At 43.9% G+C, this 27167-nt stretch overlaps 1 protein-coding gene across 2 annotated transcripts in view; it reads left to right on the top strand.

Annotated features, from left to right (window-relative positions):
* HECW1 (HECT, C2 and WW domain containing E3 ubiquitin protein ligase 1) overlaps positions 1-27167 on the top strand; it is a 550087-nt gene that overhangs the window by 431945 nt on the left and 90975 nt on the right. For both annotated transcript variants that reach the window (XM_089691201.1, XM_089691202.1), the window contains 4 exons: positions 5717-5838; positions 9688-9873; positions 17082-17216; positions 20409-20514. In XM_089691201.1, coding sequence (XP_089547327.1) covers positions 5717-5838; positions 9688-9873; positions 17082-17216; positions 20409-20514 — 549 coding nt within the window. The remainder of the gene's footprint in view (positions 1-5716; positions 5839-9687; positions 9874-17081; positions 17217-20408; positions 20515-27167) is intronic.

Below are 27167 nucleotides of genomic sequence, written 5' to 3'. Positions count from 1 at the left end.
CGAGCAACTCACAGGGTATCCCAGAAACAAATATGGCCGCCGGCCTCCACGAGGTACGGAACGGCGTGACGTCACCGGCTAGGCTCCACACTGACGCGTTTCGTGCGGACGAGCACGTTATCAAAGGGCTTTCAGTACGGAGTCGACCACCTCTGCACTGTTTTTACGTGGACTATTGATTATGTTATGAGGACGTTGTTTTTTAATCACTTTAAGCACCAGTAGCTTATCACTTATTTTATACAGTATTTATTACCTCTTTGTAGCGCTGCATGTGTTGTTGTTTGATTCTATCATAATGCACTCTAATATGAATCTCCACTTATTGTAAACATGTCCATAAATATATATAGTGTCCAATACAAGATCTTCATGCAGGTGATATCAGGTGTCCACGCTGTGTGTATCCAAAAAATAGCTGCAGTGGCCCCTCACCTCCTTACATAGACCCTACAGGGTCAGCTCGCTTTGGGAAAAAACACCACTCAGGTGTGTCACAGGATCCTCCCCAACGATATATACTCTATCAGCAGCTTCCTCTCCAGTTCATGTATAAACAAAAGACTCTCATAGTGTAAAACCGCAATTTATTAGATACACTGTATACAAAAATATCCACTCACATGATTATTCATCTTTTGTATGGCTCCTATACCTCATGCTATGCCTGCCTTGCATGGGTATTAGATATAGGGGTCACGTGATTAGCGTGACGCAACGCATCGGTACGCGAGGAGGATTCTGGGAAGCGCGGTGACGTCATTTCCGGCGTGGCGGTCATATTTGAAACCCCTATATCTAATACCCATGCAAGGCAGGCATAGCATGAGGTATAGGAGCCATACAAAAGATGAATAATCATGTGAGTGGATATTTTTGTATACAGTGTATCTAATAAATTGCGGTTTTACACTATGAGAGTTTTTTGTTTATACATGAAGCTGCTGATAGAGTATATATCGTTGGGGAGGATCCTGTGACACACCTGAGTGGTGTTTTTTCCCAAAGCGAGCTGACCCTGTAGGGTCTATGTAAGGAGGTAAGGGGCCACTGCAGCTATTTTTTGGATATAGACAGTGTGGACACCTGATATCACCTGCATGAAGATCTTGTATTGGACACTATATATATATATGGACATGTTTACAATAAGTGGAGATTCATATTAGAGTGCATTATGATAGATTGTTTGCTGTGATCACTTGGCCACTTTGATTATTCCCGAGGGGAATACACATGTTGCACTTTATTGAATTTATACTGTATTTGCACGGCTGCACTTTTATATGATATATATTAATTTTGTATTTATTTATATATATATATTTATTTTAGATTTATGGTTTAGCGCTGTACTATTTATTTATTTATTTATTGTATTTTACTCACATTGGTAGGAGGTTAAGTGTCAGCAGCTATAGGGATAGGGCCTCATTCTGAGCGCAGGAAGTCTTTGTTTATATATTCTATAACCCCTGAATGTTGCTGACTCTATCTGGCCATATATCTTATGACAACCTGTCTAGCAGAACAGTGTTCTGGGTAGGGCCGGGACAAGGGGTGGGCAGGAAGGGAAGTTGCCCATGGCGCATCAGTAGGGGGATGCCCCCTAACTGTAAGAAATCTCCAGATCAGCGACTTCAATCAGTGTGCTGCAACTTCATGTTTGCTCTAACATTTACTGCTGTCACATTGTGCGCCAACATGGCCACTCTCCACCCCATCCTTCCACAGCTGACACAAAATGTATTTATTTATTATAGGTACTTATACAGCACCATTAATTTACGCAGCGCTTTACATACATATATTACATTCACATCAGTCCCTAATCCTCAAGGGGTGTACAATCTAAGGTCCCTAACCCTCAAGGGGTGTACAATCTAAGGTCCCTAACCCTCAAGGGGCGTACAATCTAAGGTCCCTAACTCACATTCATACATACACGTACTAGGGACAATTTAGACAGGAGTCAATTAGCCTACCAGCTTGTCTTTGGAATGTGGGAGGAAACAGGAGTACCCGGAGGAAACCCACACAAGCACAGGGAGAACATGCAAACTCTAGGCAGGTGGGATTTGAACCAGCAACCCTGGTACTGATTTGCACAGGAATGCAAGTACGGTCCCTGTGCGAATCACATGCGATACGCCGCACTGCACAAGTGTGAACCCAGGCTAAATGAGCTTGTTATGCTGCACAGAAATACAGTCAGGGAAACCTACAAAAAATTTAATTTTTTAGATTGATGTCTCAGCTATGTCACTGCTATTCAGAAGAGGAGTGGCTCAATGCAAGGAAATTGTAGATGACTGACCAGCACAGGCAGCACAGTGTTGGAGCATCTGCTAGTTCCCTTTCCATTCCATGCACCCAGAAACAGTACTGGAAAGGGGCCAAGATGGCAGATTTTGGTGAGTATATCTTGCTTCACAAGGTAAAGCTGCTGTCAGGGCTCCGGGTATAACTGAGGTGTGTGGACTGACACAGGGAAACGCAGGCTTCAGGTATAGTGTAAATAAGACAATTTATTAAGACTAAACAACACAAACACAGTGCAAGGTAAACATAACACAGTGCAAACAACCCAAACTCCAACAGATAACATATATACAATCAAACATAGTCGGGCAGGCCGGGTCGGTAGCAAACAGGCAAACAGGGGACTAGGAGCGAGCGGAAGAGTGGTCAGGAATAGCCGAGGTCAGGACAGGCGGAGTTCGTTCAGAGTCAGGATCAAAGCAGGATCAGGCAGGAAGCAGACATGATGCAGGTACAGGGGCTCATGGGAAACATACACCAAGGCACTGACTGCAGGTCTGGCCATTCCTTAAACACACCTCCTGCAATCAGCCTCAGGTGATGGCTGATTGCAGGAGTGAGCTTCTGTTTGCTGAGAGCACCCGCTGGCCAGCCCTAGTACTGCAGCCCAAACGGCAGATGAGTCCCACCACTAATGGTGAGTCCATTCCTGACAGCTGCCCATAGATGGATGGAAATTCATCTGGTTCAGCAGTGATTTAAAGGATAAGTTTACCTTTTTAGAAAAAATACACTAAACATTGGCTCTGAGGAAGATGTAAGTCCTTGAAACGAGTCAGCCGGTTGGAGGTCCAAGATTCCCATTACGGATAACGCTCAGTGAGACTGGGCATTGCTGTCCTTCACCTGATGTGCCTTTGACACTATTGTCCTTTGTGAATATATTACCACTTCTTTTATTACAATAAATGTTATTTTTAAAAGTGTGATGCACTAGGCCTGTATGCCTTTTGTTTGTTTTCTTTGCATGCAGTACATTTGGATTTCTCTGGTCCATTGAGGGCAGCAAGTCGTGCACTTTTTAAGGCATCCCATATGTGGTCCTAGCCTCTGTGGAGTCCGTCCTCCAACGCATGAATATACGTATATGCCATTTTCAATGTCCTGTCCAGTCATGGCTGCCCTGAAGTCTTTGGAGTTGGTTTACGGAGCGCAAATAGGCTTTTCACTTTGCAAAGGAATTTGCTATTAGTGAAGCTCTGCTGACTTCCATCATCCAATCATGTGCAAACAAAGATAAATTTTGTTTCCTTGCATGTGATTTGGCAGCAAAGTGTGCACTTTTGAAGGCATCCCATATGTGGTCATAGCCTCTGTGGAGTCCATCCTCCAACGCAGGAATAAACGTATATGCCATTTTCAATGTCCTGTCCTGTCATGGCTGCCCTGAAGTCTTTGGAGTTGGTTTACAGAGCGCAAATAAGCTTTTCACTTTGTAAAGGAATTTGCTATTAGTGAAGCTCTGCTGACTTCCATCATCCAATCATGTGCAAGCAAAGATATATTTTGTTTCCTTGCATGTGATTGGGCATTCTTCTCAAAGTACATTTTCACCACATCCACCAAGCCAAGGGAAAATTCCATTGCAAAGTATAATTGCCCTTGCAAAGTGAACAGCCTATTTGCCTTTAGTAAATTAGACGTTTCACTAAACTTTGAAGGCTGTAATAAAAAGAGATATAAGGAGTAATATTTTTCCAAAAGAATTGACAGCTCAAGAACATACTGTAGCTCCTACCAGGGGCGGACTGACACCTCATGGGGCCCCCGGGCAATAGGGGATCATGGGGCCCCTGTGTCCTTGCCCAAACTCAAAAAAGCCTATGAAAAAGGTACCAGGGGCATCTCATGGGGCCCCCTACTGACCCCGGGCCCTCTGGCAGTGCCCGAGTTTCCAAATGGTGAGTCCGCCCCTGGACAGGGTATAGTATTATCACTGATCACTGTATTAGTGTCACTGGAGATGTCAGTGGTCAGTCCATCCCTGGTCCGGACATGAAGTGGTTAAACTTTGATGTCATACATCCCAGGAGTCTTCAGGAGGGGAGGAGGGGTTTTCTCAGCTAAGTACACCCTCCTGCCTGCAAACCTGGATTCCGGGAAGTAAATGCTACATAAATTATCTGCCCTTACTCAAGATGGCCATGACCAAAAATGCAGGGTTTTTTTTTTTCAAAGTGATTTCTTAGCAAAATAAAGCATGGACACATAGATGGGTGGGTGAGTTTGCTTTGAATATTAAAAATGAATTAAATAGTGTGTTTTGGTTTGTGGTGCTCAGATTCAAAGTGGTTCCACTTTAAAAGAGTATTGCAAAACTGAAGAAATCATTTTCTCTTCGTAAGAGCACTCAGTGGCATGAACCACACCAAAATTTCCAACATGGTCAGTTCTCACAATGAATAAAAGATTACACTAAGTAAAGCAGTTCATATTTACCTGATAGAGTAAAACTGATGAGCCTACGGCTTCCTTGCCCATGAGATGTATCTTCATTGTTGATGCTTTTGAAGACCTGGAAAAAAAGACAGTGTGAGAAACTGGTCAATATGATATTAGTTTCCATTAATGCTAAACCCATAGTCTCAGTCAGAAGGGATCAATGATAGACTGTGATTGCTTTTCCATTAGTTGACTCAAGGCTTCCATAGACAAGAACGTGTAGGGCCATGTCACACGATGACTTGACTCACAATGCTTTTATTAATAGAAAAGCGTGTCCTTGCCCAAACTCAAAAAAGCCTATGAAAAAGGTACCAGGGGCATCTCATGGGGCCCCCTACTGACCCCGGGCCCTCGGGCAATGCCCGAGTTTCCAAATGGTCAGTCCGTCCCTGGCTCCTACATTTGGGTAATATATATGGGGACCTTAGAGTAAGATCAGCAACTCTGGTTTATAATGATATTGAGTTAAATGGTTGATTTTTGATAAGTATTGTTTTAATATAATTTATGATGTTAGTGTCAAAAGAAAGCATATTTGCCAAGTGACTGTTGCTACATAAAGATAAAAGAGGACTCAAGAAAATCTGTATTTCTCATTTCCGAACTTGCAGAAACTTGATAATATGTACAAAATAACATCGGGCTGCCTTTTGGTTTGAAACCAAATCTCATGTTGACACAGACACCCAGAGATGAAAGCCTGCAGGTTTTCTCTTCTGCTTTTACTGGTGCTCAATAAGAGGTGACCACCTGCTGGATTTATATATGACACTTGCAAAAGCTGCTCACATCTGTATTAAAGTCGTTCATAGGGATGCTTGCTGTGTAACCTGGGATTTATAATGACAGCTCCCTTGTGAAGCAGAGATCAAATGGTTTTTCGTTTCAGTAACACTTGATGGCATGGTCATACCTCTAACAGCAGGCCATTGTGCTTTCTCCTTTGCAGAGCTAAGAAGAGATGCAACATTAACACCTATAAATTCCCAGAAAATTACCTTATTATTGCAGTCTCCAGCTGTCAAGTTTATAACACACCCTGAATTTTTTACCGTGCTGCATGCAAACTATGTAAGTAAAATAGTAAGACTTTATTTAAATGGCACCCTCTGGAAACAATATAGAGTTTCAAGATTTTTTACAGTTCTTTTGCTTAGCTCAATGATCATCTGGACAATTTAAAGAAAATTCTCTGGAAACAATATAGAGTTTCAAGATTTTTACAATTTTTCTGCTTGATCTGGACAAATAGGGAGGGGGGGCACTTTAAATAATTTTATTGTATATGTGCAGAATTAGTGTGACTAAAGCAACAGAGATTTAAAGATTTAAATTTACTATGTAAAGGATCACATTAGAAACAATGTAACTCTTTTTACTTGAAGAGTATACTTTGGTTTTCTCCAATTTAGGTTTGTTTGTTTATAAAATATACATTGGGGGTTAATTACTAAAACAGCATGGCGCAAAATAGTAACCAATAGACTTCCAGGTTTTATTATCAGCTTAATTGAACAAGCTGAAGTTAGAAGCTGATTGGCTACCATGCACAGCTGCTCCAGATTCTAAGTTCACCAGTTTTAGTAAATCTTTCCTATTAAATAAAAAATAATCACAAATAAATAAATGTCCGTGCAAAAAAAAGTATATATATAATATTTCAAACATAAGTTCTTATTCCCAATTCCCAAAAGGATTTTCAAGAAAATGTTCCAAAATGTGCTTCCACCTAATCACCACATGACAAATAATATTGACCGCACTCACCAGATGGAGGTGAGTAATAAGCCTCATAGGATATAAGGGATCCTATAGCCCCTCAAGAGGAACTCAAATCTCCTTCTTCACCCTGCTTAGATATAGCAATCGACTCCACTCTACTTCTCCATGGAATCCTCAATAATGTGCAAGGAAAGAAAGGTTACATAGTGTAATCCTGCCACTCAATACCAGATAAATCCATAGAATAAGGACACTCACATGTTTCAATAAAATAACAGGCCTTGTTTAATAGCCTCAAAGGCTTCAAGAAAACCAGTTTCCAAATTGTAAATATAGGGATCTCACGCTTTAAGAATCACTGTAGAGGATGACCAGCTTTCCACCTCTAAGATGGCCGCTTGAACCGCAAAAGTCGGCGTGCGTTCCAAATACCGGAAGTGACGTTGGCCAAGATGACGGCGGACCGTAAGTGCGTCAACACATTTCGCCCCACCCACAGGGCGTTCTCAAGACCGCCTTTGGAACGCACGCCGACTTTTGCGGTTCAAGCGGCCATCTTAGAGGTGGAAAGCTGGTCATCCTCTACAGTGATTCTTAAAGCGTGAGATCCCTATATTTACAATTTGGAAACTGGTTTTCTTGAAGCCTTTGAGGCTATTAAACAAGGCCTGTTATTTTATTGAAACATGTGAGTGTCCTTATTCTATGGATTTATCTGGTATTGAGTGGCAGTATTACACTATGTAGCCTTTCTTTCCTTGCACATTATTGAGGATTCCATGGAGAAGTAGAGTGGAGTCGATTGCTATATCTAAGCAGGGTGAAGAAGGAGATTTGAGTTCCTCCTGAGGGGCTATAGGATCCCTTATATCCTATGAGGCTTATTACTCACCTCCATCTGGTGAGTGCAGTCAATATTATTTGTCACGTGGTGATCAGGTGGAAGCACATTTTGGAACATTTTCTTGAAAATCCTTTTGGGAATTGGGAATAAGAACTTATGTTTGAAATATTATATATATATTTTTTTTTGCACGGACATTTATTTATTTGTGATTATTTTTTATTTAATTTTTGCGCTGTTTTTTGTGTTATTCATTATTGGTGGTTTTCACTGGTGCACAGCTGCATAATTGTATACTTTCTTTGATTGGCGCTGGGATTTTTTAGTTTGTTTTTTAAATCTTTCCTATTACCTAAAAGCAGCTTTCATTGCAATAGTCAACAATTCCCCAGTGATGTCTCCCAAAGACATTGCTTTGTGGTCTAGCTCCGATCCTCATCCGGGGTGAATGATGGTATGAGCTCAGGGCATCATGTACCCACTTGTGTCATAAATTTATTAATTAAAGAATGGTCCTCACAAACATCGAATAAAATCAGGCATGTAAGTCCTCCGAGGGACTTCAGAGATAAGGAGCCAGCGCGAATCCCATCATGGAGGTAGACACTCAGTACAGCTGACGCGTTTCGAAGGTGACCCCTGTCTTCTTCATCAGAACTCATCAAAGCTCTGATGAAGAAGGCATGGCCTTCGAAACGCGTCAGCTGTACTGAGTGTCTACCCCCATGATGGGATACGTGCTAACTCCTTATCTCTGAAGTCCCTCGGAGGACTTACATGCCTGATTTTATTCACTGTTTGTGAGTACCATTCTTTAATTAATAAATTTTGGTTACTGAGGTAATGTGCAAGGTTGGTGCGCTTCTCTTTTTTGTTATACTTTGCAGTATTGGTCAGGCTTCCGCAGCCTTGTTTGGAGCTGCACAACCTTTTATGCACTGGTGGTCGCTTTTTCTGGTTTTGGTTCCATCCACTCGCCACCGGCCTGGGTCCTAGAGCGCAGGAGAAATCGCATCTAGTCCCACTTGTGTTATCATAGCTCCCTGTACTTAAAGTATAGAGGTGCAGAGATCAGCACTGATGCGTTTCTATCAGCTTCAAGAACCATATAAAGCCCAGTACACCGTATTTTCACTTTCCCTTCTGCCATTAATGTACTTTGCAAAACTAGCGAAAATCTCACTGAAATCTTTGTGCAGTTTTCAATCACACTACAACCAATATAAATATTTTTTAATGGAAGTGTACACTTTGGTTCGTTCAGTTCAAGTTGGTTTGTTTTTTCTTAAAGTGGAGTTCCAGTCACACTGTGAAAAAATAAAAATCAGCAGCTGACTTTTAAAAAACAGCCACTCACCTGTCCCTCGATCCTGCGGTGTCCTCTCCGCAGCCTGTTTCATCGGCCGTCTGGTGTTCCCGGCGCCGGCATCTTCAGTGTGGGCGTCCGGCTGTGACAGCTTGCGGCTTCACAGCCAGGTGCCCACTAAGCATGCGCGAGGAGTGCGACAGTTTCTGAATGGTCCCGTAGTCTTCTGGGACCTGTCACATGCCCCAGAAGACTATAGGGAGGGAGGATAACTTTCATTTCCAATTGCCCAGTCTATCGCAGCAGAATTGGGAGTGGGTGCCTGTCAATTTTTGGTACCCGCTCCCCAAAGATGCAAATCTTTACTTGGGAGTGGGGGACCAGTCTTTAAAGCAGAACTTCCCGTTTTGGGTGAAGCTTCACTTTAAAAATGCAAATTCCCAACAGTTAAAAAAAATAGCGGCTTTCATTGCAATAGTCATCAATTCCCCAGTTATGTATCTCAAAGCCTGATTGCTTTTTTCTAGTGTGGGTCCTCATGTAGGGTGTATGATGCTTTGATCTCGACCCATTTCCCGCAGTTGTGTCATCATGGTCCCCTATGCTCAGAGTACAGTGATGCAGAGAACAGCGCTGATGAGTTTCCATAGTCTTCAAGAGCCATTTGAACCTCGTGGCACCCTGAACAACTGTTAAGAACCAAATTATTTTCACCTTCTTCTATGATATTAATTTACTTTCCACAATTGGCGAAAGTTCACTGAAATCTGATTTTTGCTAAAATTTTGGGAAAACTAAAATGATTAATTTTACTTATCCCTAGTCACAAGATAAAGCCATTGATATGAAAACATGGCGTTTATTTTTATTGTAAACTTATTTTCTCTGAAAATAATCAATGGTTATCTGATTGTCTGGTGTTAGCTTCAGAGGGCACATGCTTTAATTTTGTTTGCAGCTGTTGCGAATTTGGCAGAATGTGTGACTAAACAGGTTGATGAAGTCTTCCTTTAACAACTTGCCATCTTGATATTTGTCCCATGATTAGAGTGCCTACAGAGTCTTCACGAACAGCACCTGCTTGAAGCACATGGTTCTGAAAATCCGCAGGGATGCCAGAAATTTTGAACGCTATCAGCACAATAGAGACCTGGTGAACTTTATTAATATGTTTGCTGACACAAGGCTTGAGCTGCCGCGTGGCTGGGAGATTAAAACCGACCAACAAGGAAAGGTAAGTCAGGATATACACATGGCCGTATCTATTGGGCTGCTGGAGTGGGCTATGCCCCCTCGATTTTAGTTGTTCCCCCCAAAGCCAACCCTAACCTGCCATTATACTGCCCTAACCTGTCACTATACTACCCCAACCTGCCACTATACTACCCTAACCTACGACTATACTACCCCAACCTGCCACTATACTACAATAACCTGCCACTATACTACCCCAACCTGCCACTATACTACAATAACCTGCCACTATACTACCCTAACCTGCCATTATACTGCCCTAACCTGCCACTATACTACCCCAACCTGCCACTATACTACAATAACCTGCCACTATACTACCCCAACCTGCCACTATACTACAATAACCTGCCACTATACTACCCTAACCTGCCATTATACTGCCCTAACCTGCCACTATACTACCCCAACCTGCCACTATACTGCCCCAACCTGCCACTATACTGCCCCAACCTGCCACTATACTACCCCAACCTGCCACTATACTACAATAACCTGCCATTATACTACCCTAACCTACCACTATACTACCCTAACCTACCACTATACTACCCCAACCTGCCACTATACTACCCTAACCTACGACTATACTACCCCAACCTGCCACTATACTACAATAACCTGCCACTATACTACCCCAACCTGCCACTATACTGCCCTAACCTGCCATTATACTGCCCTAACCTGCCACTATACTACCCCAACCTGCCACTATACTGCCCCAACCTGCCACTATACTGCCCCAACCTGCCACTATACTGCCCCAACCTGCCACTATACTACCCCAACCTGCCACTATACTACCCTAACCTACGACTATACTACCCTAACCTACGACTATACTACCCCAACCTGCCACTATACTACAATAACCTGCCACTATACTACCCCAACCTGCCACTATACTGCCCTAACCTGCCATTATACTGCCCTAACCTGCCACTATACTACCCCAACCTGCCACTATACTGCCCCAACCTGCCACTATACTGCCCCAACCTGCCACTATACTACCCCAACCTGCCACTATACTACAATAACCTGCCACTATACTACCCTAACCTACCACTATACTACCCCAACCTGCCACTATACTACCCCAACCTGCCACTATACTGCCCTAACCTGCCATTATACTGCCCTAACCTGCCACTATACTACCCCAACCTGCCACTATACTACCCTAACCTACCACTATACTACCCCAACCTGCCACTATACTACCCCAACCTGCCACTATACTACCCTAACCTGCCACTATACTACCCCAACCTGCCACTATACTGCCCTAACCTGCCACTATACTGCCCTAATCTGCCACTATACTGCCCTAACCTGCCACTATACTACCCTACTCTGCCACTATACTGCCCTAACCTGCCACTATACTGCCCTAACCTGCCACTATACTGCCCTAACCTGCCACTATACTACCCTAATCTGCCGCTATACTGCCCTAATCTGCCACAATACTACCCTAACCTGCCGTTATACTACCCTAATCTGCCACTATACTGCCCTAACCTGCCACTATACTACCCTACTCTGCCACTATACTGCCCTAACCTGCCACTATACTGCCCTAACCTGCCACTATACTACCCTAATCTGCCGCTATACTGCCCTAATCTGCCACTATACTGCCCTAATCTGCCACTATACTGCCCTAACCTGCCACTATACTGCCCTAACCTGCCACTATACTACCCCAACCTGCCACTATACTGCCCCAACCTGCCACTATACTACCCCAACCTGCCACTATACTACAATAACCTGCCACTATACTACCCTAACCTACCACTATACTACCCCAACCTGCCACTATACTACCCTAACCTACGACTATACTACCCCAACCTGCCACTATACTGCCCTAACCTGCCATTATACTGCCCTAACCTGCCACTATACTACCCCAACCTGCCACTATACTGCCCCAACCTGCCACTATACTGCCCCAACCTGCCACTATACTACCCCAACCTGCCACTATACTACAATAACCTGCCACTATACTACCCTAACCTACCACTATACTACCCCAACCTGCCACTATACTACCCTAACCTACGACTATACTACCCCAACCTGCCACTATACTACAATAACCTGCCACTATACTACCCCAACCTGCCACTATACTGCCCTAACCTGCCATTATACTGCCCTAACCTGCCACTATACTACCCCAACCTGCCACTATACTACCCTAACCTACCACTATACTACCCCAACCTGCCACTATACTACCCCAACCTGCCACTATACTACCCTAACCTGCCACTATACTACCCCAACCTGCCACTATACTACCCTAACCTGCCATTATACTGCCCTAACCTGCCACTATACTGCCCTAATCTGCCACTATACTGCCCTAACCTGCCACTATACTACCCTACTCTGCCACTATACTGCCCTAACCTGCCACTATACTGCCCTAACCTGCCACTATACTGCCCTAACCTGCCACTATACTACCCTAATCTGCCACTATACTGCCCTAACCTGCCACTATACTACCCTACTCTGCCACTATACTGCCCTAACCTGCCACTATACTGCCCTAACCTGCCACTATACTGCCCTAACCTGCCACTATACTACCCTAATCTGCCGCTATACTGCCCTAATCTGCCACTATACTGCCCTAATCTGCCACTATACTGCCCTAACCTGCCACTATACTGCCCTAACCTGCCACTATACTACCCCAACCTGCCACTATACTGCCCCAACCTGCCACTATACTACAATAACCTGCCACTATACTACCCTAACCTACCACTATACTACCCCAACCTGCCACTATACTACCCTAACCTACGACTATACTGCCCTAATCTGCCACTATACTGCCCTAATCTGCCACTATACTGCCCTAACCTGCCACTATACTGCCCTAACCTGCCACTATACTACCCCAACCTGCCACTATACTGCCCCAACCTGCCACTATACTACCCCAACCTGCCACTATACTACAATAACCTGCCACTATACTACCCTAACCTACCACTATACTACCCCAACCTGCCACTATACTACCCTAACCTACGACTATACTACCCCAACCTGCCACTATACTGCCCTAACCTGCCATTATACTGCCCTAACCTGCCACTATACTACCCCAACCTGCCACTATACTGCCCCAACCTGCCACTATACTGCCCCAACCTGCCACTATACTACCCCAACCTGCCACTATACTACAATAACCTGCCACTATACTACCCTAACCTACCACTATACTACCCCAACCTGCCACTATACTACCCTAACCTACGACTATACTACCCCAACCTGCCACTATATTACAATAACCTGCCACTATACTACCCCAACCTGCCACTATACTGCCCTAACCTGCCATTATACTGCCCTAACCTGCCACTATACTACCCCAACCTGCCACTATACTACCCTAACCTACCACTATACTACCCCAACCTGCCACTATACTACCCCAACCTGCCACTATACTACCCTAACCTGCCACTATACTACCCCAACCTGCCACTATACTACCCTAACCTGCCATTATACTGCCCTAACCTGCCACTATACTGCCCTAATCTGCCACTATACTGCCCTAACCTGCCACTATACTACCCTACTCTGCCACTATACTGCCCTAACCTGCCACTATACTGCCCTAACCTGCCACTATACTGCCCTAACCTGCCACTATACTACCCTAATCTGCCACTATACTGCCCTAACCTGCCACTATACTACCCTACTCTGCCACTATACTGCCCTAACCTGCCACTATACTGCCCTAACCTGCCACTATACTGCCCTAACCTGCCACTATACTACCCTAATCTGCCGCTATACTGCCCTAATCTGCCACTATACTGCCCTAATCTGCCACTATACTGCCCTAACCTGCCACTATACTGCCCTAACCTGCCACTATACTACCCCAACCTGCCACTATACTGCCCCAACCTGCCACTATACTACAATAACCTGCCACTATACTACCCTAACCTACCACTATACTACCCCAACCTGCCACTATACTACCCTAACCTACGACTATACTACCCCAACCTGCCACTATACTACAATAACCTGCCACTATACTACCCCAACCTGCCACTATACTGCCCTAACCTGCCATTATACTGCCCTAACCTGCCACTATACTACCCCAACCTGCCACTATACTACCCTAACCTACCACTATACTACCCCAACCTGCCACTATACTGCCCTAATCTGCCACTATACTGCCCTAACCTGCCACTATACTACCCTACTCTGCCACTATACTGCCCTAACCTGCCACTATACTGCCCTAACCTGCCACTATACTACCCTAATCTGCCGCTATACTGCCCTAATCTGCCACAATACTACCCTAACCTGCCGTTATACTACCCTAATCTGCCACTATACTGCCCTAACCTGCCACTATACTACCCTACTCTGCCACTATACTGCCCTAACCTGCCACTATACTACCCTAATCTGCCGCTATACTGCCCTAATCTGCCACAATACTACCCTAACCTGCCGTTATACTACCCCAACCTGCCACTATACTGCCCTAACCTGTCACTATACTACCCTAACCTGCCACTATACTGCCCTAACCTGCCACTATACTGCCCTAACCTGCCACTATACTACCCTAATCTGCCGCTCTACTTCCCTAATCTGCCACTATACTGCCCTAATCTGCCACTATACTGCCCTAACCTGCCACTATACTGCCCTAACCTGCCACTATACTGTCCTAACCTGCCACTATACTACCCTAATCTTCCACTATACTACCCTAATCTGCCACTCTACTGCCCTAACCTGCCACTATACTGCCCTAACCTGCCACTATACTGCCCTAATCTGCCGCTATACTACCCTAATCTGCCGCTATACTGCCCTAATCTGCCACTATACTGCCCTAACCTGCCACTATACTGCCCTAATCTGCTCACTATTCTGCCCTAACCTGCCACTATACTGTCCTAACCTGCCACTATACTACCCTAATCTGCCACTATACTGCCCTAACCTGCCACTATACAACCCCAACCTGCCACTATACTACCCTAATCTGCCACTATACTGCCCTAACCTGCCACTATACTACTCTAGCCTGCCACTATACTACCCCAACCTGCCACTATACTACCCTAATCTGCCACTATACTGCCATAATCTGACACTATACTACCCTAATCTGCCACTATACTGCCCTAACCTGCCACTATACTACTCTAGCCTGCCACTATACTACCCCAACCTGCCACTATACTACCCTAATCTGCCACTATACTGCCCTAACCTGCCACTATACTGCCCTAACCTGCCACTATACTACCCCAACCTGCCACTATACTACCCTAATCTGCCACTATACTGCCCTAATCTGACACTATACCCCCCTAATCAGATACTTTACTGCCCTAGTTTGACACTATACTGCCCTATCCTGACACTATACTGATCTCAGTATGAAGAGGAGGAGCCCTGCTGCCTGTGCTCAGGCTGTGCGCAGTGCAGGGGTGGGGGAAGGAGCTGTGCCTCAGTCCTCTGCCCTGCCAGCAGTGACCCCTGTCCTCTGCCCTGCCAGCAGTGACCCCTGTCCTCTGCCCTGCCAGCAGTGACCCCTGTCCTCTGCCCTGCCAGCAGTGACCCCTGTCCTCTGCCCTGCCAGCAGTGACCCCTGTCCTCTGCCCTGCCAGCAGTGACCCCTGTCCTCTGCCCTGCCAGCAGTGACCCCTGTCCTCTGCCCTGCTGACCTTCCATCCAATGCCCCCTGGAATTTTTCACTGCACCTCCACATCGGACGGGCTAGATCCGGCCCTGGAAATACATAACACATGCAAAAATTGTAATAGCTATAAACACTTATGATGAGTTAGGGCTCGTTCACACTTGACTGTTTTTCCAACTCTTGCCAAACGCCCCTATAGCGTTTGACAAGCGTTGGTTCGGCTTTTGCGGAGCGTTTTCAATGCTCCGCAAACGCCACATGCTCGGTTTAGCAGCGGTTGCTAGGCGTTTGCCAAGTGTTAAAAATGGCCCACAAATGCCTATAATGAAGTTTGAAAGGTGTTAACACTCCGCAAACGCCCCGCAAACGCGTCGCAACCGCACCATAGACATTCAGCACCATAGCGGCACCATAGACATGCAGCACCATAGCGGCACCATAGACATGAATGGGAGGCTTCAACTCCTCCTGACTCGACCAGAGGCGTCCATTTTGCTGCGACTTGACGCAACGCGACACTGATGCTCCCGTTAGAACAGCACCATGTGCTGCAATGTGCAGAATTTTCCGAGGCGTTTGGGAAACGATAAAAACGCTTCCCAAACGCCCGTCTGCCGCTTGCTAACAAGGCTAGTGTGAGCTCCAGGCAGCTGACTTGGGAAGGTGATCAAAGTTGTTTCTAGCTGCATTCAAGTTATTTGAGAACCAGAAGATATCTTACTGTCCATCCTTAGCAAGATTTCAATCTATTCAATGCCTACCCTATCAGGGATGCTAGGAATGCAATTTAATTTACATTTTGAAAAAGAATGTATTTCTTTACCTTGTTTTGCTTGTCACACTAACAGTTTTCTTTGATAAGGGATGCAAGAGTACTGCAGGAAGAGGAACATTTGATATTCCAACAAAGTAACACTTTCTGGCCATGTGCAAGAATCATGCAAACTGATGTTCTTTCCAGGACCTGAGGCTGAGCACTGTCATAGTGTGTACAGTGTGACTGCCAACACACAGTATGTTCAAGGGCGGACTGACCATTTAGAAACTCGGGCACTGCCCGAGGGCCCGGGGTCAGTAGGGGGCCCCATGAGATGCCCCTGGTACCTTTTTCATAGGCTTTTTTGAGTTTGGGCAAGGACACAGGGGCCCCATGATCTCCTATTGCCCAGGGGCCCCATGAGTTGTCAGTCCGCCCCTGAGTATGTTAGTGTACTACATTTTCTCTTTTAAATTGACCACCGTTGCTGTTAATCATGATGGTCATGAGCAGCGACCAATCTCCTATTAGTACACTTTGCAGGAGGGTAGCAAAAACATTACAGACTGTGGGCGTGAAGGGATTAGAAATACTAATATATTATATAAATAAAAGTTTAGCAGATGGAGCAAAATCTTATAAGATTTTATTTATTTTATATGGAAGTAGCATTGATGTGATCTTTTTTTTTCAGTCTTTCTTTGTAGATCATAATAGTCGAGCAACAACATTCATTGATCCACGGATCCCTCTTCAAAATGGGCGCCTTCCAAATCATCTGACGCACAGACAGCACCTTCAGCGACTTAGAAGTTATAGCGCTGGGGAGGTATGATAACTTTGTGAAAAAAATAAAACCTTAAAAGGAAAAATGACATACAGTATCACATTTAAGAAGGTAATTCACTGAGTACATTTTTCTATTAACCTAATAGAATGGTGTTTATTTTTAACACCAATCATGTAGAGAAGCAAATTTGAATGGCCCTTTCATAGTGTATGTTGTGTTTACTGTGCATGAAGTGTGTTAAGGCACCCAATCAGGGGCAGACTGACCATTTGGAAACTCGGGCACTGCACGAGGGCCCGGGGTCAGTAGGGGGCCCCATGAGATGCCCCTGGTACCTTTTTCATAGGCTTTTTTGAGTTTGGGCAAGGACACAGGGGCCCCATGATCCCCTATTGCACGGGGGCCCCATGAGTTCTCAGTTCGCCCCTGCACCCAATTCATTTTGAATAGGTTGACAGTACAACTTAACACATGGACAAACACTAATATTTCTAAAGCACCTCGCCAAAATCACAACCACATGTGCATTATGCTGGGCTTCCTAGGTGCATTGGGGGGCCATTCAAAATGAAATGCATTACAGTAAGGCTTAGTAAAATGTGTGTTTTACTGCGTGTTACTGGAAGGTGATAGTGAAAATGGGCCCTTAAAGTTAATGTTTGCCTTTCCATGATTTGATGATTAAAAGAATAAAGCTGTGTTGAAACAAATTAAAAAGTACAGTTTTAGCAGACAGTCCCCATAGCCCATTATTTCACCAGTCAGCTTTACTGCAGTCAAACATGCACCTAATTATTATTATTATTATACAGTATTTATAAAGCGCCAATAGTTCGCTCAGCGCTGTACATTACAAAGGGGGACAGAACATGTGACAGAACAATACCAATACAATGCAAAACATGAGGGGATTGAGGGCCCTGCAACTCCCCCTATATTATTATTATACAGTATTTATATAGCGCCAAAGGGTATGCTCAGCGCTGTACAGTAGCAAGGGGGACAGAACATGAGACAAAGCAGTAACAATACAATACATGAGGGGTTCGAGGGCCCTGCTCTTTCGAGCTTACAATCTAGGAGGGAGGGGATAGTGGTACAGGAGGAGATAGCTGTGGGGGATGGAGTGGTAGGAAGAGTGGAGGAGGTCGGCAAGTTAGCAGGGGGTGGGCTAGGCTTCCCTGAAGAGATGGGTTTTCAGGGTGCACCTAAAGGAGAGGAGAGTAGGTGATAATCTGATGGGTTGGGGCAGGGAGTTCCAGAGGATGGGTAACACCCTGGAGAAGTCCTGGAGGCGGGCATGGGAGGAGGAGACCAGGGAACTAGAGAGAAGGAGGTCTTGTGAGGAGCGGAGTGTGCATGTTGGGTGGTACTTGGATATTAGGTCAGTGATGTAGTTCGGGGCAGTATGGTGGACGGCTTTGTACGTCAGTGTTAGGATTTTGAATTTGATCCGTTGCGCAATCGGAAGCCAGTGGAGGGATTGGCAGAGAGGGGTGGAGGACACTGAGTGGAGGCCAGTGGAGGGATTGGCAGAGGGGGGAGGAGGACACTGAGTGGAGGCCAGTGGAGGGATTGGCAGAGGGGGGTGGAGGACACTGAGTGGAGGCCAGTGGAGGGATTGGCAGAGGGGGGTGGAGGACACTGAGTGGAGGCCAGTGGAGGGATTGGCAGAGGGGGGTGGCGGAGATGGAGCGGTTGGAAAGGTGAATGAGTCTGGCAGCCGTATTCAGGATGGACTGAAGCGGGGATAGTCCGCGGCGAGGCAGGCCAGTGAGGAGGGAGTTGCAGTAGTCGAGTCGTGATATGATGAGGGAGTGGATGAGCTGTTTAGTGGTTTCTGGGGTTAGGAACGTGCGGATTTTGGCCTGTGCTGCACCACTGGTGATTGGTCTCTGTTCTAAATGAACCCCAATTACAACTACACTCTGGTACCTATCCTATCTAGCTACTATAGGTTTGCAGTTTATAGTGCAGTTTATAGGCACACAGATATTAGAGAACATAAACAGAAATACAGTATATATGGAATGATGCTTCATAAGGCAAAGGTTAAAACGGAGTTCCACTCACTCTGTAAAAAAATAAAAGTCAGCAGCTACAAAAACTGTAGCTGCTGACTTGTAAAAAACAGCCACTTACCTGTCCCACGATCCCGCGGTGTCCTCCCCGCAGCCCGTTTCACCGGATGTCCTGTATTCCAGGTGCCGGCATCTTCATTGTGGGCACCCGGCTGTGACAGCTTGCAGCGTCATAGCCGCGTGCCCACTGCGCATGCGCGAGTAGCGCCGCGCTTCCTGAATTGCCCCGTCGTCTTCTGGGACCTGTCACGTGTCCCACAAGACTACGTGGAGGGAGGGTAGGAGGACAACTTCCGCTTCCGATCGCCTAGGTGATAACAGAAGAAGTAGGAGTGGGTACCTGTCAATTTCGGGTACCCGCTCCCCAAAGGTACCAATCCTTAATGGGGAGTGGAGGAGCAATCTTTAAAGCGGAACTTCCCCTTTTGGGTGGAACTCCGCTTTAATCTATCAGAATTAATTTCACACACTGACCTGTCTAAATAAAATAAAATCTTGATCCTATGAGTTACTGAACTGTGCTCATCATTGATACCACTGACACTGTCTTAATAAATGGGCCTCAACAGACCTCATTGGTATTGCTGAACCTCTTTTAAAAATGCTAGTTGCCAGACTATATACATTAATATACCGGTTTCTGTAGTTTATTAGGCACTGCCCTGGAACAAGTATTTGGAATGGGAGAGTCAAAGAAAAATCTAAATTCCTTCAGCATACTTGTCCTGGGTCTGTGATTTGAAGTCAGTATTGAAGTTAGGGCAGGGCTTTGCTTCCTTATGTTAGAGATATGTGATGACTGAAGTACTGAGGACTGCAGGAGTAATGATCAAGAAGCAGCAAGAGTGTAAGAGGATTATTATTATGCATTCTGTGTAAAATGACAATGTGAATGAATATGAATGAGCTACCCTGTCCTTATTTCACTTTCTCAGTCTCATCAGTGGACTGCGCTTACATTCCTGCTCATTGATAAAAACATCTCATTTATAGAGTTCTGAGTCAAAAACTTGGTAAAGGCCACATTCTCTGCATATTAAGTAAATTAAGCCCACTTAGTTTTGTGCAGTGCCCATTTATAAATAAAACTACTTTTTCTGCATTTTTAAATATCCCGTTTGGTGTAACTGTTATACCTCTTTTCTGACAGGCTTCAGAAGTGTCCAGAAACAGAGGGGCTTCTCTGCTAGCCAGGCCAGGAAATAGCTTGGTATCAGCGATCAGAAGCCAACATCAACAGGAAACGGTACCATTAGGTAAGCTAGTCTAGACCCTTTAGGAATATCTTGGTAAGCAAGCAAGCTTTTAGCATATTTTAGCATATTTAAAAAACAAAAAATGCAACTTATATGGTGAAAATGCTTGAAGCAACTAAAGCAAAGCTAAAGAATTAAGTTCTCTGTAGGTACTTTATTATTTTTCCTTTGCCAGGTGTGTAATATAGCAGTACACGTCCCAAATCCTCGCTGTCTCTTGTTCTTTTTTAAGCCATTTGTTACTTGCTTAAAAAGTACAACTGTCGGTAATCCTCTTATCACCCTTTCCATTTTTAACCAAACTCCCAATCAGTTTTGTCTGTGGCTATGAATATTACTCTGTCTTCATCCACAGTTGCCCACATCTGCTTGAACTTCCTTATTATTGGACAACGTCTTCATTACCCTACATGGGAGAGCAACTCACTTCCTCATGAGAGATATAAATAAACAGCACAAAAATAGATTTCTAAATCCACTCATAAAAAAATATTATATAAAGTGCATACATTAATAGTAAATATCCTCAATTATATTATTATAAAACACCAAAAGTCCATGCGTAGTAAAGATCAAAAATTCCAGAAATTCTTCAAATATAAAGAAAAAAACTTCCACCTTCCACCCGTGTAGAAACCAACATCAAATGCACTCACCAGAACTTGGTGAGTGAGAAGCCTTTAAGGAATTTTAAAGGGATCCTAAACCCTCTTTAGCATCCACTCCATAGAATTCTTCACCATCCGAATAGGCTCCACCATTCAAGTCCAGGACAGCTCTCTGTGTTCACCGGTCTTTGGCCTATGCAACACACAGGAGAAACCCGAAAAGACGACAACTACATCAAACAACGTAAAACCGGCAACTTCTGCATCCCTGATCCCTGATGTAGAAGTTGCTGGTTTTACGTTGTTTGATGTAGTTGTTGTCTTTTCGGGTTTCTCCTGTGTGTTGCAGAGGCCAAAGACCGGTGAATACAGAGAGCTGTCCTGGACTTGAATGGTGGAGCCTATTCGGATGGTGAAGAATTCTATGGAGTGGATGCTAAAGAGGGTTTAGGATCCCTTTAAAATTCCTTAAAGGCTTCTCACTCACCAAGTTCTGGTGAGTGCATTTGATGTTGATTTCTGCATGGGTGGAAGGTGGAAGTTTTTTTCTTTATATTTTAAGAATTTCTGGAATTTTTGATCTTTACTACACATGGACTTTTGGTGTTTTATAATAGTATAATTGAGGATATTCACTATTAATTTATGCACTTTATATAATAATTTTTTATGAGTGGATTTAGAAATCTATTTTTGCGCTGTTTATTCATATCTCTTATTGTTTGTGTTTTTTTCACAATTTGCACAGCAGCAGTTTAGATTTTGTAGTGTGTGGCGCAGGAATAAGTTTTATTAATTTTCACTTCCTTATGCCCCACGCTCTTCTCTGCCAATGATTACCCATTTTTACAGTCTTTACATCACATTCTTAACATGGATAGGCCAAATGAATGGTGTTAAAACCTCTTTCCTCCCCAAGATTCTGTACTATTTTTGCACTTTATCAGTAAAGGTTCCAGAATCACACAAAAGGGCACAGATTGTGCTCATGTGACTCTTTACATACACTTTTTTCAAGGCTTACACTTATTCGAGTCCTGAATTTTCCTAATATAGAAAAGTATTACAAGGCTGTCCAGATTGCACAGTTTTCCATCTTACATACAACGTATAACACCCCAGTGGGTTTTTTTTTTGGAAATCCTGAAATGTGATTGAATACCATCCCACTATCGTCTTTGGGCCTTTTGATACTTTGTAGCCTGAAGATTTGAGAATCAGTTCATTTCTCTCACAGTCTTATATCTCCCTTTCTGAATAAGTATAAATCAGCACACATATATATATAAAATCCTCAGAAATCCCTTAAAGTCATATCAATATCCTTCCCCTGAAGTACTAATAAAACATATATTCATTGACTTAAACCCAAACCCCCAATTATAGTGAAAAAATCAAGACCCAAAGAGATTACCCAAAAATAAAAAATATCAAATATATATAAAAGAACAAAAATAAAATAAAGTCCCAATATTCAAAGCGTCCAAATAATGTGTCCAAACAAAGATCAATTTCTTGATAGGAAGACGCTTCCTACTCCACTGAAGAAGATGCAAATCAATCACAGGTGGTCTTCAAATACCTCAAAAAACAAAATCTCAACATAGTATATTGCCTTTTAAATCCCAGAACTAAAGTGCCACACGATCATCCTTGTTGACAAAGTCCGGTAGAGATGAAACGCGTCCAGGGCACGTGACGTTCCCGCAAGTGCTGCGGCAGCCATTTTGGATTCTGGAATCCCTGTGTGTTGGAGGTCTGGAGAGTAACGGTGCACTTCAGGTGTCCCCCAGAGCTACAAAGTGATAGTGCTGGATAGGAGTAGCAAGGGGGAATTACCTGGTGATCGGGAGACCCTCTACACACGGAAAGGGGATCGCATACTGGGCATGAGGAGTTTGATGCTGTCTTGCTGATCTTATCGTTTTTATATGTAAGTGGCTACAATAAATTTTATATATGATTATAATTCACATACTGATTCCTGGTCTGTTTGTGAGGTCCTGAGGAACAAGAGGATACCAATCTAAGGACACTCTGTACATATGTGGTTGATTACAAGCTGGAATTTGTTTGTTTTAGGGTAATTATGCACTTTATATATAGTTTGCAGTGATATTTATTAATTTTCTTTTCACATGAGTGCTGTGACACTGGAGTGTTTTTTTGCATGATACACGTGTGGCACTTTAGTTCTGGGATTTAAAAGGTAATACACTATGTTGAGATTTTGTTTTTTGAGGTATTTGAAGAGCACCTGTGATTGATTTGCATCTTCTTCAGTGGAGTAGGAAGCGTCTTCCTATCAAGAAATTGATCTTTGTTTGGACACATTATTTGGACACTTTGAATATTGGGACTTTATTTTATTTTTGTTCTTTTATATATATCTCCCTTTCTATCTCTACTCCTATTAACCAACAATCCATATTTTCTGCCTGCTCCTTCTCCTAGTGGACCAACAATAATTTTTTACATATTTTTTTGTACATAACTTCCTTACCTCTTGCCATCTGCCAAAGTGGTTGGTTTTATAGGAACAGTTTGTGCACCCCAAACAGAACACTATACATATCACCGAATTAAACACTGAATTTCCACATGTATTGGGATCACTGAATACCTGTGTATGAAATTGGATAATGTCTGCCTACATTTACCAGTATCTCCTACATGTATTACCCTTTTGTGCTCCACTTTAAATGCTCACTTGAGTCAAAGACCACCCTAATCTGATCAGGCTTACGAGGATGGTAGACACCAAAGCATGGTAGGTACCAACATTCTTCTCCTTCCATAAGAGGAGATGCAGGCTCAGCATGATCGCTCTCAAACACCTTCTGCATAAAGTCCACAAAGTGCTTTTTCATCTCAGGCTTCTGGCTCAAACTGCGATTTAAAGAAACAAACCGAGATTCTGCATGTACCCTGTTGTTTGGTAGTCTCTTTCTTTGGGTACGAAATGGTAGAGGTGCTACTCAACTGTTGGAATCATCTTGGTAGAACTCTTTACTCATGGTTTTCAAGAATTCTTTATCTTCTATAGTAGCTGCCAACTCATTGTCTATAGTGGTTACCTCGAACACTGTGTTGCCGATGTTGTCATCCCAGAGATTAAGACCTTTCTTATTGTCTTGTATGATGTGCTGTTGTGCACCTTTTTAAAACAGTCTTTCTTTCACAATATATTTGTGAGGTCGTTGTGCAGAACAAGTTGTTCATCCATTTGACAGGAAATGTGTTTTAAAGGAAGCGACTGAGTAGGACCTCCTGTCCTTGTCTAGGCAGACATTGCCTATGATGACCCATCCTAGATCCAGACGCTGAGCATATGGTGCATTGTGTGGACCGTTGATTTGTTGATGAACTTTGTGCACCCTTAGGATGTCTCGACCAAGTAACAGCATGATATCGGCACTTTCATCGAGGGCTGGTATTTGGTTGGCTATGTGCTTTAAGTGAGAATGGTGAAAAAGCAGCTTCTGGAGTAGGGATCTCCTCTTTGATGCTTGGAATCTGGTTGCACTCAGTGATAGTGGGCAAAGATATTTCCACATTGTCATTCAGAGGAGCAACTACAAGACCACTGGCTCTTCTACCTAAGACTTATAGTGCCGGAACAAGTGCTTAGAGTATAAGGCAGAGCATCTCCAGTTATGTTCAACAGTTCAAGAAACTGTGCTCTTGAAAGAGATCTGTTACTCTGATCATCCAGAATAGTATACAGCCTTATGGCCTTTTCAGGTGGACCTTTGGGGTATACTGTCAAGGTCCTACCTTTTCCCAGAGGTTATGTTACTCCATGTGCTGGCATCTATCTTGGATTTCTGCAGAACATGGTGGGAATCTTTTATGCCTTCAGGTCTCTGAGGTCCATCCCCCAGAGGGGTGTGGCTGATTACATATAAGCCTGTGGTCCACACATGCTCTTTGCACTTGTCTCTTGTGTCTTTGTGTTACTACAGCTCTGTTCTGACTCTCGTGACTCTCCTGGAATCTGACTCGGCTTGTGACTCGACCATTCTTTGTGTTCTCCTTTGATCTGACCCTCCGTTGCTGAGCCCGGCCCATGACCTGTGATTCTCGTCTGCTGTCCTGTACCGTTTTGTTCCGTTGTTGTCGACCCGGCCTGCCCAACTACTCCATTGTCTTTTCCACCAGCTACACGCCATTGGCGGCGGCCATTACTGCAACTGGGGTGTCTCGGGGGCCGCGACCTGGTTCCTGGCTGCGTCAAGTCCATCCCCACCATCAGGGGCCCTGGTGAAGGGCAGCCTGGGACTTAGACTCCGCGCCCTGAGGGACTTCGGTCTGTGGGTGGTGGTTGTCGTCAGCCAGTGTGTTACATTGTTATTAGGCCTGCCTGTTCGTTCCTCAGCTCCTGCCCTGACATATACACAGACCAAGCATATCTTTGCACAGGATTTGTCGCAGAATCCTTCTCCACAGACCTCTGTACATGTAGAGAACACTGGGGTGGTAGGTGCTGCTTGATCTGGGCGCTCCGCGCCTTGCTTTGCCTCAGGAAGATTGTTTGTGAGCGTAGTAGAGTTGTGCGAATATTGATGAAGAGCTTGCACATGGTCATCACTCTCACACTCTATACATTTGATGATCGCTTTACAGTCCTTTGCAAACTGTTCTGTGGAGGCACAGCATTTGTAGCAAACCCCACATTTCTTCAAAAGTTCCTTACGTTCTTGGAGGGTTTTCTTACTGAAGCCAATACATTTCTTAAGTGGATGTGGTTTGTTATGTATTGGACATTGACGATTTGGGTCCTCAATCCTCTTGTTTTGATCATTCTTTTCAAGAACTGTAGCAGGTGCAGGTAGGACATTAGTCCTTTTCACTAACGCTGGACCTCTACGGTCTCTGCGCAACATATGTGTGTTCGTAGGTCTTGGAGAGAGTGTACTGAGAGGGTTACAGTTATTTATAAGAAATCAGTTTAAATATACAGGATATACAGTATATATATATATATATATATGTATGTGTGTGGGGGTATATAATCAAATGTAAAACTGTTCTGATGTTAATTGTTCTATGAAGCTTAATCAACAAGGCCAGACTGAATTCAGGTATTTTGTCTAGTATATCATTTGTCTTTTAATTTTTTAATACCCAGAATTATTGCATTACATACAGGTGAAACTCGAAAAATTAGAATATTGTGCAAAGGTTCATTTATTTCAGCCAAAAGCACCAAAACCTGGTTCAATGACCGTGGGATTACTGTGCTTGATTGGCCAGCAAACTCGCCTGACCTGAACCCCATAGAGAATCTATAGGGCATTGCCAAGAGAAAGATGAGAGACATGAGACCGAACAATGCAGAAGAGCTGAAGGCCGCTATTGAAGCATCCTTGTCTTCCATAACACCTCAGCAGTGCCACAGGCTGATAGCTTCCATGCCACGCCGCATTGAGGCAGTAATTGCTGCAAAAGGGGCCCAAACCAAGTACTGAGTACATATGCAGCTTCTACTTTTCAGAGGTGCGATATTGTTCTATGTACAATCCGTGTTTTATTGATTGCATGGAATATTCTCATTTTCTGAGATTGTGGATTTGGGGTTTTCATGAGCTGTAAGCCATAATCATCACAATGATGACAAATCACGGCTTGAACTATCTTGCTTTGCATGTAATGAGTCTATCTCATATATTAGTTTCACCTTTTAAGTTGCTGCACTGAAATAAATGAACTTTTGCACAATATTATAATTTTTCACGTTTCATCTACTATAGCTTTCCTGATTACAAATAAATATTTGTATTGGATAGTTTTTACTAGTAGTATTACTAGCATATAATTTGTTACCATATGTGTTACTCCAAGATTTCGTATTCCTGATATGTGTATGTGTTACCATGTACTTGTATAAAAAAAGATCCTGTTCTCTTTGTTTTCCTTCCTTTATATGAAATACCTGGCGATACTGCCAGTCCCACTGCTTTCCTATGTCAAACTGACCACGCCAGGCATGGAAGCACATCCATCCCAGTGTGGTCAGTTTTCTTCCTTGCATTCTGCTTGGGA

This window comes from Staurois parvus, unplaced genomic scaffold (genome assembly GCF_062004578.1).
Source record: "Staurois parvus isolate SC_StPar_1 unplaced genomic scaffold, SC_StPar_1.0 ptg000554l, whole genome shotgun sequence".
Classification (NCBI taxonomy): domain Eukaryota; kingdom Metazoa; phylum Chordata; class Amphibia; order Anura; family Ranidae; genus Staurois; species Staurois parvus.
The sequence above is the reverse complement of the archived record's forward strand: the minus strand, read 5'-3'. Positions and strand labels throughout refer to the sequence as shown.